The sequence below is a fragment of the Amphiura filiformis genome, chromosome 14, assembly GCF_039555335.1.
Source record: "Amphiura filiformis chromosome 14, Afil_fr2py, whole genome shotgun sequence".
Taxonomy (NCBI): Eukaryota; Metazoa; Echinodermata; class Ophiuroidea; order Amphilepidida; family Amphiuridae; genus Amphiura; species Amphiura filiformis.
The window spans coordinates 956,468-974,900 of NC_092641.1; the positions used below are offsets into that span (position 1 = coordinate 956,468).

General features: G+C 38.6%; 1 protein-coding gene across 2 annotated transcripts in view; it reads right to left on the reverse strand.

Annotated features, from left to right (window-relative positions):
- LOC140169605 (uncharacterized) overlaps window positions 1–18,045 on the reverse strand; it is an 83,572-nt gene extending 65,527 nt beyond the window's left edge. For both annotated transcript variants that reach the window (XM_072192870.1, XM_072192869.1), the window contains exon 1: window positions 17,739–18,045. In XM_072192870.1, the coding sequence (XP_072048971.1) occupies window positions 17,739–17,838 (100 nt within the window). In that variant the 5' untranslated portion in view covers window positions 17,839–18,045. The remainder of the gene's footprint in view (window positions 1–17,738) is intronic.
- Window positions 18,046–18,433: the final 388 nt, after the last annotated feature.

Below are 18,433 nucleotides of genomic sequence, written 5' to 3' on the forward strand. Positions count from 1 at the left end.
ATGTGGTTGTGGTCGCCTACGACCGCGAGCACTGCCACCAGGTATTTTGTTGAACACCGGAAGCGACCCCTTAATTACCGTTGAACCCGCAAATATATTACATATAAACTGGGTAACCACAATTCTTGTATGAACATACCGTTACTGCCCTGTGTTTTCCTTAGCTAATAAACATTTTTGTAGGTATTTCGTTTTATACCGGAAGTGACCACTTAATTACCATTGTGGCTATGATGGCTGATTACGATGTTGACAGAAGAAAGACCTAGATGTACGATCGGTTGCGGTCACCTGCGACCGCGAGCACTGCCACCACGTATTTTGTTGAAACCCGGAAGTGATCCCTTAATTACCTTTGACCCCGCAAAAATATGACATAAACTGGGTAACCACAATTCTTGTGTGAACATACCGTTACTGTCCTGTGATTTCCTTAGCTAATAAAAATGTTTCGTGTTATACCGGAAGTGATCCCTTAATGACCTTTGACCCCAAATAAAAAATACCACATATACATTAGGTTAGCATAACTCATGTGTGCACATACCGTTACTCCCCTATGTTTTTTCTTAGCTAATAACATTTTTGAAGGAATTTGGTTTTATACCGGAAGTGACCCCTTAATGACCTTTGACCTTAAATCTGTGTATGATTTATTTTGCATTTTGAGTTGAAATGACGTTTTTGACCCCTGTAACCCCTACTTAAACTTTGACCCCACGAATTTACATGTAGGACGAAGTGACATGTAGGGGCATGGTCATTGATGATTGTGACCAAGTTAGGTCAAAATCGTTGTACGCATGTCAGTGCTAGAGCAAATGTAAAGGTCGACATTTTGAAGGTATTTCGTTTTAGCATAAAATTATAGACACTGGGTAATAACAATGCATGTGTGCAAGTGGCGTAACTGTCCTGCGAAATTTGTGGGAGAAGTAGCATTTTGAGTTGAAATCACGTTTTTAACCTCTGTGACCCCTACGTGACCTTTGACCCCACGAGTTTCATGTGACATGTAGGGGCATGGTCAGTGATGGTTATGACCAAGTTAGGTCAAAATCGATGTAAGCATGTCAGTGCTAGAGCAAATGTAACGATCGACAGAAGAAGGACTAGACTTAGCTGTGGTCTAACCCACGAACACAGCCGTGTTGTGACCCCTAATGACCTTTGACCCCAAAATATATGAAAACGCCCATAGACATTGGCTAATGTCAATGCATGGGTGCACGTGGCACCACTTTGCTATGTTAATTGTGGCAGAAGGGGCATTTTGAAAGTTTTTCGTCTCAGACCGGAAGTACCCCTTAATGACATTTGACCCCAAATAAAAAATACCACATATGAATTGGGTAACTACAATTCATGTGTGAACATACCGTTACTGTCCTATGTTTATCTTAGCTTATAAAAAATTTTGAAGGAATTTGGTTTTATACCGGAAGTGACCCCTTAATGACCTTTGACCTCAAATCTGTGTATGATTCATAGACACTGTGTAATAGCAATGCATGTGCGCAAGTTGCATCACCGTCCTCTGTAATTTGTGGCACCACCCAATGGTACTACTGTCTGTTCAATTAGCTTAGATTCTTGAATTTTTAAGATATTTGAAAAAATAAAAAATTGTTGCCAAAGTCATCAAAGAAAAGTGTTATCACAGCCTTAGACCTAACGTGATTTATACTGTTCAAATTCCAAAGTTTAATTTAAAACCCCATTTCTTTTCAATTTTGCCTCATTTTAGGCAGTTACTTGGGTCCACCGAAACGGTTCGCGACCTTTTTACAAATCGAGTGGGACGGTCCATTCTCAACTTAGGGCATCGACCCTATCCAATTTAGCAAAACAATCTGTCCACCAATCTGTCCTGCCATTTCAATTGTTATACCGTTCCGGTTATTGGATAGGTTCTATAGGTGATGATGGTCCACCGGTTTTTGTTACACGAAATTATATGGCGCGATTACGTTTTATATATAACATTATTCTGAGCATTATTTTTTCCTAAACAATGACATTAAAATTATGGATTTCGTTCTTATTTCAACTGGTTTACAATGTAAACTGAGTTTTCCTTCCCTAGAATATCAGCATTCGCTTGACATTTTCAGATACAGTGACTTTACAAGATTTGTTTTCTGTAACCTGATTGTTTTAAATAATATTTTCTTGTACAAAAGTTCTTTTGTTTCACAGTTTTGTCAGTTTGTTTCAACAAACAAAACGAAATAACAAATTGAAAATAAATTACACCTTCTCAGACCCATTCACAGACCCATTCGCACAATAAATAAATAAATAAATAAATAAATAAATATCTTAAAACTCAAGAATCTAAGCTAATTGAACAGACAGTAGTGACTAACTATGACAAGGCTAAACATGGTACTAGTGACTAACTATGACAAGGCTAAACATGGCTCAAAGCATGTGGCTACGATGGCTGATTATGATGTTGACAGAAGAAGAAACGAGATCTGATTGCGTTCGCCTGCGACCGCGAGCATGCACAGCCAGCAGTGACAAATGAATTATGACCCCGAATCTGTGAGAACCGGAAGTGATCCCTTAATTACCTTTGACCCCGCAAAAATATTACATAGTGCTTAGGATGTCATAAGGAATATTCCTTGTGAATTTCAGCGTAATCGGAATTTATACATGGATTTTGATTCTTTTTTTAAATTTATGATTGACCTTTTGACCCCCTAATGACCTTTGACCTCAATGAAAAAAAACCTGATGTACACCGACAAAATGCATTGTTCCAATTTTAATTAAAAAATTCTACTTTGTTTAGTTGTCGAGATAAAAATTCTTAAATTTATTTAGCTAAAAACAGGAAGAGACCCCTTAATGACCTTTGAACCCAAAATAAAAATACCATGCATCAGGTAACACTGATTTATGTATGATGATTATATTACTCTGGTTTGTTTACATTTTGAGATAAAAATTTTTTAAAACTTTTTTGATAATTTTGGTTTTTGACCGGAAGTAACCCCTTAATGACCTTTGACCCCAAACCTGTAGGCATCCTAAAGACCCTGGCTAGTAGCTAGGCATGGGTGCTAAGGGCCACTCTCTGCTATGTAATTTGTAAAGACAGTGATTTTTTGAATATTTTTACAAATTTGTCAGACTTTTACCGGAAGTGACCCTTTAATGACCTTTGATCCAAATTCTGTGGTATAACTTTTAGACACTGGCTATAGGTGATGCATGTGTGCAAGTGCCGTCACGGTGCTATGTAATATGTGGAAGGAGTAGCATTTTTAGTGAAACTCACGGTTTTGGCCACTGACCGGAAGTGGATGACATTTGATCGAAAGTGGATCATGTGACATCTGTGGCACCACCCAATAGTCCTAGTGACCAACTATGATCAACCTGGCTGAAAGCATGTGGCTACGATTGCTGATTATATGATGTTGACAGAAGAAGAAAGAAGAACGCGGAAAAAAGAATGCACAGCGCCGATGGCGGCTGTGCAACAAGACGTGATTGCGGTCGCCTGCGACCGCGAGCATGCACAGCCAGCAGTGACAAATGAGTTATGACCCCGAATCTGTGAGAACCGGAAGTGATCCCTTAATTACCTTTGACCCCGAAAAAATATTACATAGTGCTTAGGATGTCATAAGGAATATTCATGGTGAATTTTCAGCGTAATCGGAACTTATACATGGATTTTGATTTTTTTTAAATTGATGATTGACTTTTTGACCCCTTAATGACCTTTGACCTCAATAAAAAAAACCTGATGTACACCGACAAAATGCATTGTTCCAATTTTAATTTAAAAATTCTACTATGTTTAGTTGTCGAGATAAAAATTCTTGAAGTTATTTAGCTAAAACAGGAAATGACCCTTAATGACCTTTGACCCCCAAAATAAAAATACTATGCATACATCAGGTAACACTGATTCACGTATGATGATTTTATTACTCTTGTCTGTTTAAATTTTGAGATAAAAAATGTTTAAACATTTTTGATAATTTTCGTTTTTGACCGGAAATAACCTCTAAAATGACCTTTGACCCCAAAACTGTAGGCATCCTAAAGACCCTGGCTAGTAGCGATGCATCTGTGTTAATGGCGACTCTCTGCTATGTAATTTGTAAAGACAGTGATTTTTTGAATATTTTTTACAAATTTTGTTGACCCAAATTCTGTGAGTAACTTTTAGACACTAGATATAGATGATGCATGTGTGTAAGTGACGTCACGATGCTATGTAATATGTGGGAGGAGTAGCATTTTAAGTGAAAATCCAAGTTTTGGCCATTGACCGGAAGTGGATGACATTTGACCGGAAGTTGATCATGTGACATCTGTGGCACCACCAAACGGTTCTACTGACCAAGTATGGTCAACATGCCTGAAAGCATGTGGCTACGATGGCTGATTATGATGTTGACAGAAGAAAGAAGAACGCGGTAAAAACAATGCACAGCGCCGATGGCGGCTGTGCAACTAGATGTACGATCGGTTGCGGTCACCTGCGACCGCAAGCACAGCCACCAGGCGGTTTTGTTGATAACCGGAAGTGATCCCTTAATTACCTTTGACCCCGCAAAAATATTACATAGTGCTTAGGATGTCATAAGGAATATTCCGGGTGAATTTTAGCTTAATCGGAACTTATACATGGATTTTGATTTTTTTAAATTTTTGTTTGACCTTTTGACCCCTTAATGACCTTTGACCTCAAAAAAAAAAAAACCTTATGTACACCTACAAAATGAATTGTTCCAATTTTAATTTAAAAATACTACTATGTTTAGTTGTCAAGATAAAAATTCTTGAAGTTATTAAGCTAAAAACAGGAAGTGACCCCTTAATGACCTTTGAACCCAACATAAATATACCATGCATACATCAGGTAAAACTAATTCATGTATGATGGTTATATTACTCTGGTTTGTTTACATTTTGAGATAAAAATTGTTTTAACATTTTTGATAATTTTGGTTTTTGACCGGAAGTAACCCCTTAATGACCTTTGACCCCAAAACTGTAGGTATCCTAAAAAACCCTGACTAGTAGCAATGCATGTGTGCTAATGGCGACTCTCTGCTTTGTAATTTGTAAAGGCAGTGATTTTTTGACTCTTTTTTACAAATTTTTCAGACTTTGATCCCAATTCTGTGAAGGACTTTTAGACACTGGATATAGGTGATGTATGTGTGCAAGTGACGTCACGGTGCTATGTATTATGTAGAAGAAGAAGCATTTTTAGTGAAAATCACGTTTTTGGCCATTGACCGGAAGTGGATGACCAGCGACCGGAAGTTGATCATTTGACATTTGTAGCAAGTGCCAGTGATGAGTGTGTCTAAGTTTGGTTGAAATCGATGAAAGCATGTCGGAGCTAGAGCAATTTGTAAATTTCGAGGGGGTCTGCAAAATGTTGACAGAAGAACGCGGAGAAAAGAAACCCCAGCGCCGATGGCGGCTGTGCAAGAAAGAACGCGGTAAAAAGAAAGCCTTAGCCGTGAAACTGGCTAAGGCAAGAAAGAAAGAAGAAGAAAGAACGCGGTAAAAAGAAAGCCTAAGCCGTGAAACTGGCTAAGGCAACTAGATACGATTGCGGTCACCTGCGACCGCTAGCACTGCCACCAGGTATTTTGTTGAAAACCGGAAATGACCACTTAATTACCTTTGACCCCGCAAACATATTACATAAACTGAGCAACCACAATTCTTGTGTGAACATACCGTTGTACTGTGTTTTCTTTCGCTAATAACATGTTTTGTAGGTATTTCCTTTTATACCGGAAGTAACCCCTTAAAGACCTTTGACCTCAAATAAAAAAATATCATATATTTACTATGTAATAACAAGTCATGTGTGAACATTTCGTGACTCTGCTATGTTTTTTTCTGGCTAATAAAAAATGTTGAACATTTTTTTTGACCGGAAGTGACCCCTTAATGACATTTGATCCCAATTATGTGTATATCTTTTAGACACTGACCGTAGATGATGCATGCGCGCAAATGACGTCACGGTGCTATGTAATTTATGGAAGAAGAAGCATTTTGAGTGAAAACCAAAATTGTTGGTTTCTAACCGGAAGTGGCCCCTTAATGACCTTTGACCTCAAATTAAAAAAATACTATATATTAACTATGTAATAACAAGTCATCTATGAACATACCGTGACTCTGCTATGTTTTTTCTGGCTAATAAAAAATGTTAAACATTTTTGGTTTTTGACCAGAAGTGCCCCCTTAATGACCTTTGATCCCAATTCTGTGTATAACTTTTAGACACTGGCCATAGGTGATGCAAGTGTGCAAGTGGTGTCACCGCACGGTTGTTTGATGTGATCATTTATTAGTTTTTTCAAACAAAACATCATGTACAACCCAATTTTTAGGCTTAAACAGCTTATAGCGGTATCATACTCATGTGTACATATGCTTTTGAGTCATTTTCAATTTGTTAAAGCTTTTTCGGATATAACATGTATCTATTTATGACAAGATTGGTGGCGCTATTTAGATACTGGAAATTACTCTTTCAGGCTTTTAATAAAAATAATTCCTTTTATTTTTTGATGAAATATGTTTATAAAATTTCTTTGTTGCTTGTTTCACCTATTTCACCTGTTTAAATGGCAGTATTGATTACCCACCCCTTGCAAATTAAGAAATATGATTTATGATAAATAGCGCCATCTATAGTTTGCATTTTCTTAATAATGAAGCCAATTCGATATACATCAAACAACCGTGACCGTGCTATGTAATATGTGGAAGGAGAATCATTTTTAGTGAAAATCACGTTTTTGGCCACTGACCGGAAGTGGATGACCTTTGACCGGAAATGATCATGTGACATTTGTGGCACCACTCAATGGTCCTAATGACCAACTATGATCAACTTGGTTGAAAGCATATGGCTACGATGGGTGATGTTTGACAGAAGGAAGAAGACGAAGAAGAAGAAGAAGAAAGAACTAGACTTAACTGTTGTCTAAGACCACGAACACAGCCGTGTTGTAACCCCTAATGACCTTTGACCCCAAAATATATGAAAACCCCATAGACATTGGCTAATGTCAATGCATGGGTGCACGTGGCATCACTTTGCTATGTTATTTGTGGCAGAAGGGGCATTTTGAATGTTTTTCGTTTTATACCGGAAGTTGCCCCTTAATGACCTTTGACCCTAAATAAAAAATACCACATATACACAGGGTAACTACAACTTATGTGTGAACATACCGTTACTGTTCTATGTTTTTCTTAGCAAATACATTTTTGAAGGTTTTTCGTTTTATACCGGAAGTGACCCCTTAATGACCTTTGACCCCAAATCTGTGAGGACCCCATAGACACTGGATAATAACAATGCATCTGTGGAAGTGGTGTCACTGTCCTACGTAATCTGTAAGAGAAGAAGCATTTTGAGTTGAAATCACGTTTTTGACCCCTATGACCCCTGCGTGACCTTTGATCCCACGAGTTTCATATGACATGTAGGGGAATGGTCAATGATGGTTGTGACTAGGTTAGGTCAAAATCGGTGTAAGCATGTAAGTGCTAGAGCAAATGTAGTGGTCGGCAGAAAGGCGTATGGATGACATCATCACGCAGCAATACTGTGCAACGTTAAATTTGACCCGACCTTTGACCTCGGATGACCTTTTCGGTTGCATACTCCCCAAGTGTTAGGGATTATTTTCCCCGAGTTGCAGCCCAATCAGAGCAACTTTAAATTTGACCTAACCTTTGACCTCAGATGACCTTTGCGATTTTAAGTGTCACGGATCATTGTCCCCAAGTTATAAGCCTGATTGGAGAACATTTAAATTTGACCTGAACTTTGACCTCACCTAACCTTTGCGGTTTCATACTCCCCAAGAGTCATGGATCATTTTCCCCGAGTTATAGCCCAATTGGAGCAACATTCACTTTGACCCGACCTTTGACCTCACATGACCTTTGCAGTTTTATACTCCCCAAGTGTCAAGAGTCATTTTCCCCGAGTTGCAGCACAATCAGAGCAACTTTAAATTTGACCCGACCTTTGACCTCACATGACCTTTGCGGTTACATACTCCCCAAAAGTCAGGGATCATTTTCCCCGAGTTGCAGCCCAATCGAAGCAACTTCTAATGTGACCTGACATTTGACCTCACATGACCTTTGCAATTTTGTACGGTCATATTTGAATTTGTAATTCAACTATATAGTGTGAATTATTGATTTTCATAAATGCATCATGGAAAGCGTGATGCAGTTTTAGCCACTATACCCACCCCACACACAAGTATAGCAACCAGTGGAAATGATATAGCTGGTTATATCTAGCATACAGGCATCACATCACAAGTTACAGATAATTAACAAACTCTCTCAAGATATGTAACAAAATTGGCATCTGAACATACCTCAGTTTGTCTCGTGTGAATCGCCCACTTGTGGTTTCATTCTCCCCAACTGGGCTGTTCCAGTTGACATTCATACACCCTCTCCGGAAGACATAACCTTAATCTCCCACACAGGGATTGTGAATTTCAAATGGGCCTACCTAAATGGGTAACTCCGTTTGCAATATTCACTCCCTGTGTGGAAGATTCAAGCCATGTGTTACATGAAGGGTGTATGGATTGCAGCTGACGAAGATCAAAACGTTTTGAAGCACATACAGCAGAACCATTGTCTGTGGTTATCTCTTGTTATCAAAACACTAGACTAAAGAAGGGGGGGGGGGGCAAATGTGAGGCAAAATGACCATTTTGACCCCTGTGACCCCTGGATGACCTCTGACATTAAAACATTTGATAACTTTTGTAGCCAGCTACCCAATACGGCTTGTGACTAATTTTGATCAAAATCCGATTGAGGATGTGGAGGAAGTTGCAAATTGTGAGAAAGAAAGAAATGGCAAGAAAGAAATAAGTGGCTGCACGCCTAACTTAAACAAAGAAAGAAACAACGCGGTAAAAATAAAACACTGCCCCTGAAGGCGGCAGTGCAAAAATGAAGCAAAAATGGTTATACAAATTATGCAGTCACTTCTACCCAAACACACTAATTACATGCGCATAAGCTCTCTCTCTATCTCTCTCACTCACTCACTCTCTCTCTCTCTCTCTCTCTCTCTCTCTCTCTCTCTCTCTCTCTCTCTCTCTCTCTCTCTCTCTGTCAGGTGGCGCTGTGTAGCGCTCCTGTGGTCTTCACAAGAGTACGCCATCTCACTCGATCTGATGCGTTGCACCTTGCATTCCTTGGTTAGAAACCAGCTTCACGTCATTTGTCCAAGATGTTGGTGGACGTCCTCTTCTTCGTCGGCCTTCCATAGCCCCTTGCAAAATTTGTTTTTCTACACCTCCATGTTTCCTGACAATGTGGTCGAAGTACTTCAGCTTTCTCTCCATTATGCTGTTTCTGATGGTTAGACTTGTACCAATCTTGTCGAGGATCCAGGAATTTGTTCTCCTGTCTTTCCATGTCACTTGTAGAAGTCTCCTGTAACACCACATCTCAAAAGCAACTACTCTTTTCCTATCATTCTTGGTCATAGCCCAAGACTCGCATCCGTAAGTAGCAATGGAAAACACAGTTGCACGAAGTAGGCGTACCTTAAGGTCAATGGATAGACCCTGCTTTACCATATGCTTGACATGCCCTTCACAATTGTCCTTGCAATAGCCAGTCTTCTCGTAATTTCTATTGTGCTGTCACCACTGCAGTTAATCATTGAACCCAGATATTCAAAATGCTTCATCTCCTCAATCTGCTGTCCATCTATCACAAACTCATCACTTTTCCGCTCTCTGTGTACAACCATTATTTTTGTCTTCTTTGTGTTCAGGAGAAGGTGTTTTTCTTCGCTGGCCTCTTTGATGCGCTTCAAAAGATCAATCAGCTCTACTCTGCTGCTACAAATAAGAGTGGTATCATCGGCGTTTCTCAGGTTAGTAATTCTTGTACCGCCAAACTTCACTCCATCTTCAAACCCCTCCAAAGCTGTTCTCATTATATGTCTTCAGAGTAGATGTTAAATAGATTTGGTGATAGCACACAGACCTGTCTTAAGCCTCTTCCAATCTTGAACCAATATGTGTCCCCACAACTTGTTCTGACTGCCGATTGTTGGTATTCATGTAAGCAGCTGATCAGATCCACAAGATGACCTGGGAAAGGAGCCTTTTTATAGTTTCCCACATCTGAAGGTGGCTAACACAGTCAAAAGTTTTACTGTAATCTATGAAGCACATGTAAAGAGGAAGTCTATGCTCTGTGCATTTCTCAATCACATTCCTGATTTTGACAATTTGGTCCCTAGTCCCCCTTCCTTCACGAAATCCTGCCTGCTCATCAGATATTTCTTGCTCCATTTTGTTCTTCATTCTCTTGATGATGATCTTCAGAAGCACTTTACTTGCATGACAAATCAGGCTGATGGTCCGATGATTGGCACACTCTTTCAAATTTACCTTCGGCAGTGGAATAAATACTGCCCTGCACCAGTCTCTTGGCCATTTCTTCTTTTTCCAGATGATACCGCATAGACGCCATATTAGGTCTATCCCTTCTTTCCCAGTTTTCTTCCACAACTCATAAACTACATTATCAATGCCAGGTGACTTAGCATTTTTCATTTGTTCCATGGCAAGCTCAACTTCAGATCTCAATGGTGGAGGTTCTTAATTCCTCACTCGTTTCACACTGTACATACACCTTGTCATCTTGTGCCTCAAACAGCTGGAAACTATAATACTGAACCCATCGCCTCTTGATGTCTTCACTTTCTGTAAGAGTGTTACCTTTCTCATCATTTATAACATCCATCCTGGGGGTCCACTTCTTAGTAAGTTCTTTGGCAATACCAAAAGCTATTTTTGAGTCACCCTTACATCTGTCCATTTCCACACACTTCTTTCGATATAGATTCTATTGTCCTCCTTAACCCGTTTGGAGACCTCTTTGTTTAAGCGTGAACATTTTTCCTTTCCTCCATCTGCCTTGGCTCTCTTCCTGTCATCAGCTAGGTTTAAGGTCTGCTGAGAGATCCACGGCTGTTTCCGTTTCTTCTTTCGGGGGATGTACTTCTTTGCTGTGCTCTGGACTGCTTCTTTCATGTCTTCCCACAATTCATTTGGGGTCTGCTAATCTTCATTAACTTTCAGTAACTCGTCAAACTTGGTCTTCACCTCTACAGAAAAATTTGAGTGGGGAAGTTGTCAACATCATACCTGGTAGGTGATGCATTGTCTCTCTTAGCTTTCAGTTTTAGTTTCACTTTGGCTACAAGTAGCTGATGGTCACTACCACATTCAGCGCCTGGTCGTGTCCTGACATTTTGGAGTGATCTCCTGCGCTCAACCAAGTCCATAGTCTCCGTGGATGCTGCTGAAATGACGTGTTCCCAATGACTAGGTTATTAGCTTCACAAAATTCCTCCAGTCTGTCTCCACGTTCATTTCTGGTCCCAAGTCCATATTGGCCTATACACCCAGTTTTCTCCTTCATTTTGCCAATCTTAGCATTCCAATCCCCAAGTACGATGAGTAAGTCTCTTCTACGTATGCTATCCATAACACATTGTACCATCGCATAGAAGTATGTCATCTCGCTCTATGATGCATCTGATGTTGGTGCATAAACTTGTATGACAGAAATATTTAAAGGACGTCCTTGCAGTCTTGCAGTCATCACTCTCTCATTTATCGGATTATATCCCAAAACACACTTGGCTGTGGTTCTTTCTATTATGAAACCCACACCTCCTCATTTCCTTCCAGTATCTTTTCCAGAATAGATGAACATACTTCCATCATCTGTAGTTAACCTCCCTTGTTACTCCTAGGATCTTAATTGTTTGCAACCATCTCCTTCTCCACAACTTCAATCTTTCCTCCTGACATACTGCGTACATTCTGTGTAGCAATATCTATTGGCTTCCTTAAAGGGATGCTGTTCCTTTCCTTCCTGGGATCGTCAAGAACAGGACTTCCTGTAGCAGGCTTTAATCCTGATCTGTCATCACCAACAGGTGTACTCTGAGCAGCATCTCTCTCTTCCCCAGCAGCCATTGACGTATCTTCCGGCCTGCGGGTCGCACCTTCCGATACCCTCGTTTTCTTTTGATTCCGTACTCTCATGTTTACAATCGAGGCCAAATAGTACAGTGGGTGGCCAGGTCCTTTCGTACCAACAGTAGAGGGCCATTCCTGAGTTCTTTCAGTACTAGCCTCCTCTTGACATAAACCATCTCCCTGGATGCCAGATGTGAGCTTTGTGTAATTGTGTTTTGTCGTTGACCATACCATTGATTCTTCCGGCGCAACACATACATCAATGTTGTTGACCATTAACGACTATTTAAACCATAGCCAGTATTCGTTATTTACCCATAGCTGGGTTAAAGGAGGTTGTAAAAAAGCACCCTACAAAAGTCTCCCTTCCTTCTGCCCACTCATACCACACTAGCGAGGTAAAGTGGTAGAGGCTGGATGAGCTCCGAGTTGGAAGAGAGGAGTTCTTGAAGTCAGCTCTTGCTGTTATACTGACAGGAGGTCTCAGCGCCCCCTGAGAATCCGCATTCCTACACTAAACACTATGATTGGGACAGCAAGAAAGAAAAGATGAAGGGAAGAAGTAAAAGTCACAACACAAGCTGGCACTCACACTAGCTTTTACCTGATAAAGGAAAAGGACGATGTTGTCCGTCTGTGAACAACCTTTTAGTCCGCAGTCCGGATTTAATTTGACAGCATCGCTGATTTCCTGATGTCCGATGGGGTTGCATCGTCACCTTCACACTGGGGATCTGTGTCCTGTACCACCAGTGTGAAATGTGTTATGTGCCCATATGTGCAGGATTTCAGCGCCTTTACCCTAGTATGTGGAATAAGAACTCCCATTCTCTATGAAACTTATAATGAAAGCGCCCATCCAAAAACAACACCAGACAAAAACAAGCTACCAAGCCAACTAATTTGGCTCAACTTTCCTATCCAGCTGTGTTGCGAAAGGTAGTTTTAAGGTAGAGAAGGTACTAGACAGATTGAAAGATGAAAAAATAGAGCAGTGTATGTAGGTAGAATCAATGCTAGACTATTGTAATAGTTTACTTGTCGGCATCAGCGAAACACTTTTCAAGCGTCTTCAAAATATCCAGCGTACTGCTGCACGCCTAATTACCAGGAAACGCAAGTATGACTCCATCACAAATGATCTCATTGACATGCACTGGTTACCCATTAAGGAACGAGTTGATTTTAAAATCCTTGTCCTCGTTTACAAATCTTCTCACAAACAAACTCCGGATTATATTTTTGATATGCTTCATGAACAAACTAGTCGCAGACGCCTTTGCTCCACAACATCATCAACACAATTCTTAATTGAAATATGAACTCAACATTCAACATTCGCGGACAGGTCTTTCTCCTGCTATGGACCCCGCATCTGGAACAAACTGCCCAAACACATCAGAAATGAAGAATCCATTGTCATATTTAAGAAACTAGTTAAACATCACCTGTTTGGAATTGCATATAAGCATTAACTTTCTTTGTAATTGTGTATAGTTTGAATTGATATCATGTATGTATTTCTTTTCATTTGTTTGCATATGATGATCTTGGTATGTGTCCAGCGCCTTAGTGAAAGTTTTCTTGCTTTTAGGCACTATATAAGTTTCAGGGATTGATTGATTGATTGATCATCCAAAATGGGACAAAGTGTAAGTACCCAACTGGAGAAAATCCAGGATAGATGGAAAGAGTTGGCACATGTGCCCAAATGCTGGCAAAAGGTATTTTTCCGCTCCTCGACACTGGGATAAGGTGTCTCCCTTTTATCTCCCGCATAAGCACAAAGTCACAATAATAATCCAGTCACATAGTGTGCAAACTTTTTTTCAAATAATACAAAATTACCTGAAATCTAGATGTCAAATCTCCATTTACGAAAGTGACATTAGAGTTTGTTTTTCTCTTTAGCAATGATATAGGCCTACTCTGTATCTATGTATATTTTAATAAAAACCTTAAAACCAATTGTATTGCGAGATTTGTTTTGAAATTTACACACATGAATATAGTATTCCACACGCAAGAAGAAGTACCGTATAATTCCGTCTAGAAGCATATATGCCTCTAAACGAGGTTTTGTTTTAACGAAAGATATGAAAGGCCAATACCCTCCTCAAAAACATTGCAATAGATTGGTCTTACAAATATACCTGTTTGTACAGCCGCCTTTATCAGTAATATAGTTGTTCAAACTCCAAATAACGTTTTTGTTGAGATTGTCTGCCCCTTGTCTCTTGTGTCAAAAAAACCTCGTTTAGAGGCATATATATGCTTGTAGACGGAATTTTACGGTATTTCAAAAACATATCATCGAGCACCCAAACATTTTATCAAAGGTTGAAATATCAAAATCAATATCATCTTTAATAGTTTTTATTATATCTCCCCAAAGGAGCTTGATTTTCTCACAATCACAAAAAACATGGGTTATTGTTTCAGGCAAAATGAACAATCTGGAGAATCCCTCCTATTAATTTTGAACAAGAAATCATTGAAAGCAATGGCTTTATGGAAGATTTTGAAATAAAATGAGTAAAATTGAGAATCAATTGAACATTTAATATTACGAATATAAATTTGAACCCATTCGAAGTCCTCAGGGTCATCAGCAGACTCATTCCAAAAACAAATACGTTTTTCAAGAACACATTTCTCAATCATGATTGAATAAGCATGTCTTTGGAATCTTTGGAGTTCTGTTTTCCAAAGACTGATAGAATTATTATGAAGCAGTATTTAACCGAATACATTTTTGAGCCAAGGCAAAAGTGTAAGCGTCTGTTATGCGGAGGCCACACAGAGAAAAAGCATTGCACACGCATTTTTGACTCTATCATTACCACCGTTCCATGTGAATTTGAAAAAACAAAATTGGGAATTTTAATGTTCAAACTGAAAAAAGATAGAGCAGCTGAGGCAAAAGAAGTGTTTTAGTAACGCAAATGTTTCCTATCAAAGAAAGGTATCTAGCGCCAGCTATTTAAGGTTCCCTCAATCTGTTTAAGCTTAACCTTATAGTTGAGATCAAACATTTACTTTTATGTCAATTAAAAAATAATACCCAGATTAATAAAATTAATACCCAAAGTTTTTAAATATCTAGTTTTCCATAGAAGAACTTGCCCAGAAAAGGGACAATTTAAAGAATCTTTCATTGAGCCAATCCAAATAGCTTCAGATTTGGTGAGATTAATCTTGCAGTTAGAACAAGTCGCAAATCTTTGTAAAGTTTCAAAAAGATTGTTAAAGGAATTAGACGAGCCATCCAGAAAACAGGTTGAGTCATCTGCTAACAAAGAAATTTTCAACTCTCTCTCCTGGCGAATGACAAGTGCCATTGTTTCAATAACCATCAGGAACAAATAAGGCATAATAGGACAGCCGTGAAAAATACCTTTATCCATTGTGATGGGTTTTGTGAAAAACCCATTACTGACCACATAACTTGTCCTTTGAAAATAAAGGTTTCTTTTTATCCAGTGAATAAGATTTATACCAAAAATTAAATATTTTAAGACTTAAACCAAAAAAAGGCCTTTTTAATATCTAAAAGATGGATTGCCCCTGGAATTTCAGTAATACCAGTAAATTCATTTATATCCATAATTAGGATTAATTAGCTGGCTCAAGTACTTTTTTAAACGATTTGCAAAATCAACTGTCAACAGTGAAATGGGACTACAATGGGCCTAGAAAATAAAGTAACAATACCATTTCTTGAGACTGAAATATTACACTATTCCCCATTAAAGGAATTAAATTAACAAGATACCATCATAATCTGGAGTCTTGTTTTGATTAATTGAAACAAGGGTGTTATACAATTCCTGTTTTGAAATTGGCAGATCAAGGGGTTGTTTATAATCGTCACCTAATTTAGGAATATCAATATTTTCAAGAAACTCCTCAATGATACCACTGGCAGTTTGCCCATTGTTTTGAATGGAGTAAAGTGTAAAAACCCATGATAGATAGGCTAGGGTTAGGGTCAGAATTAAAATTAAAGTCAGGGTTATGTTTAGGTTTAGGATTAGGGCTTAGGTTATAGGCTAGGGTTATGGTGAAGTTTATAGGGTAAAGACGGGGTAAGGATTATCGTTTATATGTTATTTAATTTTTGGACTAACGAACCTTCCGGACTATCGACCTGTTTCAGGATGTGGTGTGGGAGGGGGGGGGGGTAATAACAAATAAATTGATTAATAATTTATGTGTACACTGCGAAATGGTTCTCTGAATAAATAATCAAATAAATAAATAAATAAATAAATAAATAAATAAATAAATAAATAAATAAATAAATAAATAAATAAATAAATAAATAAATAAATAAATAAATGAATAAATAAATAAATAAATAAAATACATAAAACAGCGTAATTATGTTATAACAGCATAAATAAATAAATATATAAATAAACAAATAAAGAACGAAATAAAGAAAGTAAGAAGAAAGAAAGAAAGAAAGAAAGAAAGAAAGAAAAAGAAAGAAAGAAAGAAAAAGAATGAAAGAAAGCAAGCTCTCTCTCTCTCTCTCCCTCTCTCTCTCTCTTCTCTCACTCCCCATCTCTCCTACATATTTCCTCTTTCACCCCACTCTCTTTCTTTTTCTATCCCTCTCTTCGTTTCTTTAAAATTTAATTTCATATCATTTTTAAAAATATTCGAAAATCTATATGTTAGCGTTCGGTTCATGTGAGAATAGAAGTATTGATAAAAATATCACGGTATGTGCTTTAGACCCCACCCCAGAAAAAAAAACACACACAAAAAAACAACAACAACAAAACAATGACGATCATTACTATATATATATAAGTTAGCCTCCATCATACCGATTTGTTGACACAATTTGATAGGAAATTATGGGCGTCAATCCATTTTGAAAAGGCGGGGGGGACATATCCTTTTGTAATGAGTATTTCTTCGTGTGAGCGCGGTATGACGCGCTTGCGCGACGGAGGGGTGTCTGAGGGGAACGTGCCCCCCTCAGAAGTTATGAAGCCCCAATTGAGCCATTTGGACACATTTTTACACTACGTATTATTGGTTAATGGTTAAAGTAGAACATACCTCGCCATAGGGCCGGAAGTTCCCCCTTTTGATCCAATAAGTCCCATTTGCGTATCGGGCGAAAGAAATAGTGTTTTTTACGCCTTTTTGGTCAAAAAGGGTCCAAATTTTGAAAGAAGAGGTGTACTTTTTCAAAATCCGCCCCAAAACATTTCTAGTATATGGGCCTGGGCCTCAAAAATGGGCCTAATAGACTCGCGCGATGCAGGATTGTCTGAGAGGGATGTGCCTCAGAAATTGGAATATATCTCTAAAAAAAGGCCCAATTGAAGCCGTAATTTTACACATAGATTACGATGTTGTGCTTGCTCGAAATCGAATAACACTACGCTTGTTACTTTATGATTGAAGTTGCCAAATTCTGGGTAAGGACGTTTGATATTGTGGCCCTACTGTGGGAGGGGTGGGGGATATGGTGGTGGATTGACGCCCCGGGATTGACGCATTCGATGGAAAGGTTACGTGGAACAGCAAAATAAAATGCAGAACTGGCTGATAGCCTTTTCATATGTGTGTGTGGGGGGGGGGGACTCCTGTGTCCACCAGGTTTAAAGCCGTTGATGGGAAGGTTACGTGTAACTATAAATTGATACTTACCAGGCTGAGCGTGCACGTTTTGTGGAGAAATGGCAACTTCAGAAACTAACAGCAAAATAAATGGTAGAAGTGGCTGTAGCCTTTCCATAGTCTCAAGCATGTCAGTTTTGACTCTTTACCAGGAACAATTTTAATTCAGTATATTTTGCAAATGAACCATTCGATGACGTTGCTAATGATAACTTGACCTAGGAATAGTAAATTTTCAAATATCACTTTTTGTTCAATTCACAAATAATTAAAGATATCAAGTTAATTACTGGTTACTGAACTGAGAGTTAAATGTGATTATCATTATTTCAACATGTTGCCGTGCCTATGTACGCTTATCGTCTATTAATCGAACAGACATGCAACAGTTAGTCATGCATCAGTTAATTCAATGTATACATGGTTTACTGTTCAGGTCAATGGGTCATAGATGGCGTGCCTTAACATAGTAGAGTACTGCAGGGGGTACTGTGTGGTTTTGAGGTCCTATGAGATATTTCAAATAACTTTCTTTCGAAGGAAGTATTTATTTCATTGACCCTCGTACATAATATATGCAATGTTGCTTGCTTATTTAAATGTTCGGTAACGTGACACTGAGACGGTATATTGGGTGTATTTATCTTTGCACAATGGGATTTTTAAAATTGATTAAGTTTTTAAAGAAAATAAAGCTTAACACAGAATATCTGATAGGACCAGAC